Genomic DNA, 3,239 nt, shown 5'->3' with positions numbered 1-3,239 from the left:
AGCATTAATCATTGCATTCATCAACTTTAATTGACCATATGCAGCGTTATACATTTAAAATATAGATCACAAGTCTTTAATGCATTGTCATAATGTACACGTTTTACAGCTTATGAAACCATTTAAAAAGAAACAAATTGCTGTCAAGTACTCATAGTTTATATTCTGTTATTAACTTTTTAGCGATTTCGAAATAATGTTCCTTATTAACTGAACATTGCCTACTATGTCTGCCTATAACTGTTCGGACCCTAGCTCTGCAAGCAATGGATATTTTGTGATCGCTAAACCTTATTACGTAGATGGAGACCGGGTGTACTATTATTGTGAGTATTCGTATTTCTTACAAGGGAATCCCATCAGAGAGTGTGACGGGGATACCGGAAACTGGACGGGGAAAGCCCCCACCTGTACTGCCACCACTACCACTATCACGACAACCACAGCGGCGCCAGTCAATGGTAAAGTGGTATCAGTAAAATTTCAATGTTATGAATTATGTAATTGAAAGACTGTAGAAGGAACAAGCATGGATAAGTACTTTATGTGAAATGTAGAAGGATATTAACTTGGATATTAAAAAATTACACAAAAAATATTTAATTTTTTACTTAAGAACAGAAAAAATGCAAAAATATATCTAAATAATTTTATATAATGCCATATTACAGTATAATATTTTTTCGTCAGAGTGGCTTTACATGTCCATCGGTCTCTCCACGTTCCTAATTGTAGTTTTTGTTTGTATTGTTGCCATGGTTATTCTCAAATATTGCCATATACTATGTAGGTAAGAATAGACTTTTTGACCAATACTAAGAAATGAAATTATAATCTTTGCATTGTTTGAATCCCAAAGTCTCTACATTAAAAGATCCTTTAAATCTAGTTTAATTATTCCCTTTTTAATTAATTATATAAATAAACTTATTGAGCAAAATAATTTGAAAAGTCATTTGAAATAAAATTTCTAAAAAAAAAGCAATGAAATATTACTAACGATTTTTTTTAATTATTTTTTCTTTACTTAGGCAGAAAACACGTGTAAGGGACGATGAAGAGGAAGTAGAGACCGGATGTTGCTATATTTGTTGTCTTCACTGTTGCACTCTGGGATGTCGTAGATGTTTTCCTAGCAATAACATTACTTCTCAACCTGCCCCTGAATTCCCCCCTCAATCCCCTGAACAGTCTCCGGTACCCAGTATGAAATCTATGAGTATGCAGACAGAGAGTCCAGTGCGTTTAAAGTTACATGAAGTTGTGTCTTCGAAGAGAGTGGCGAAGGAACTGAAAAATTACTGGAAACCTCATAAACATGATATTCGTGCAAATAATCAAAGCACAAACTGAATAAAAATTCCAGTCCTGATGACTCGAAACTGCACGATAATGATGTCAGTTCGAAAGCATACATGTACTGGTAATTAAGGAACTAACGGTTACGTTTCCTCCTTTCAGGGATGGGTTATGAATAATCATTTCGTCAATTATTGTTATAAACTGATTTTGTGCTGAAACAGGATTGTTAACATTATTCAAAAATTGGCTATTTACCAACATAAGGATAACTAATACAGATAATTCTACCACGGTTATTGCCGACTTCAAAGAAAAGCCGCGGACATTATTCTCCAATAAATCACGAACGTCATCAAAAAATTATCAGATTAGGAACACTTATAAAACCTGTACAGTTGAAATTAATATTTGACTCTAAAACGAAATACTTGTTTAGACCACATCGATGTGCCGTCTTTTGCAGTCTGAACACTGTACATTGCATCAAGTTGCTGATGAATGTCGGTTTTTATAGCCAAGCGGGCTATTCCACGGACCTCCCTACACATTTAAATAACGTGATTTTAGTAAAAACGGGAACATGATTTTGTTATTGTATCTTCATTAAAATTAATCAATACATATAATGAATAAATTTGAAATCTAAAAAGGCTATTATTATTGCAACAAAAGCTCAAATTGTCTGCATTCCATACACAGGTAAGCAAACAAATTTTCCCTTTGGTGTTGAATGGAACAGCCAAATCGAGACATGGTGATATAATTCGTTTCTCTATAGAAGAAACGATCAGCCGTAATTTAGCGATCTTCATGATCTTAAGCTTTGTAGAATAGAAATAAAGTCCTTGTTGTCGTGAATGTTGCAGGATAACCTCCGAGGTCGAGGTTATCCTGCAACATTCACGAAAACGCGGACTTTATTTCTTAAGTAAATAGATCCATATTCAACATGCAATAATGTCTAATTATCCTTCATAAACCTAAACAACAAATACCGTATAGGTGGAAATTTCAGTGAGGCAAATATAGCGATTTGTCCTTAAAAATTGATTTTTTATTTTAAGCAAAATGTTTTTTTTTTCTATATATTTAAGAATTCTCAATAAAGAAGCTATTACAAATAAAATGCAATTAATTGATAGCGATATTCAATTTAAGGGATCTCAACACCCTCGTAAATATTGTCTAAATTAAATCCTTGCTAGAAATTCTGCTTATACGGTATTTCTTTTTTAAATTTTACATTTGCCATCAAAGAAATTCAAAAACTAATATTTAATCTATTAGCTTATTTGTTTCTATGTTATATATCTCTGTATTGGGTTTATGATTGGGTTTTTGAAAAGAAAAACTAATTATATCCTTTTTTTAAAAAATCAATAGCTTTAGATATTTTAAGGTACAATATTGCAGCAATTGTCTTATCATAATGAATTCATACTTGTCAAAAACATTATTTACTTGTTTCCTTATAGTTTCTTGATGTTATTATCCACCGATAGAGGTGATTGTATGACCGATGGTAGAGAGTGGTATTTTTGTATCTGTGTGCCTTACATTTATTTGTAACAATCAGAATCAGTTCTCAAAGAATAAACACACTATGGACAGAATTGATTTGAACAATATCCCTTTTGCTACCTTGATTCAACATTTTCCGTACATTATGCCTTTTGCATCAATTTGAATGATTCTGTTTAAAAATTTTTGCTGCAAAAACACAAACACTGTTAAATATGCCTTTGAAAATGAGTTGTGGAAAGATATGGAACAGGAAGCTTCATAGTTTCTACCAAAATACAGGGTCCAATTCCATAATCTGTATTTTTATAAAGTTGGGATTTTCCAGCACTAATATCCTAAATAATTTAACAAGTTTCATTAATTGATGGCATTGTAAATATAAGCGTTGTAAATACAATCGCAATGTAGCGAGT

At 32.1% G+C, this 3,239-nt stretch overlaps 1 protein-coding gene across 1 annotated transcript; it reads left to right on the top strand.

The window, feature by feature from the left end:
• Positions 1–223: 223 nt before the first annotated feature.
• On the top strand, positions 224–1,392 carry LOC134268962 (uncharacterized). Its single transcript, XM_062751192.1, has 3 exons — positions 224–461; positions 691–790; positions 1,032–1,392. Exons 1-3 carry the CDS (start codon positions 227–229, stop codon positions 1,351–1,353), a joined length of 657 nt encoding a protein of 218 aa, XP_062607176.1. The 5' UTR covers positions 224–226; the 3' UTR covers positions 1,354–1,392.
• The last annotated feature ends 1,847 nt before the right edge of the window (positions 1,393–3,239 follow it).

Source organism: Saccostrea cucullata, unplaced genomic scaffold (assembly GCF_032062105.1).
Source record: "Saccostrea cucullata isolate Sc308-1 unplaced genomic scaffold, CSIRO_AGI_Scuc_v1 ctg250, whole genome shotgun sequence".
NCBI classification, from domain to species: Eukaryota; Metazoa; Mollusca; class Bivalvia; order Ostreida; family Ostreidae; genus Saccostrea; species Saccostrea cuccullata.
Note: the sequence above shows the minus strand (reverse complement) of the source record. Positions and strands in the feature narration are given on the sequence as shown.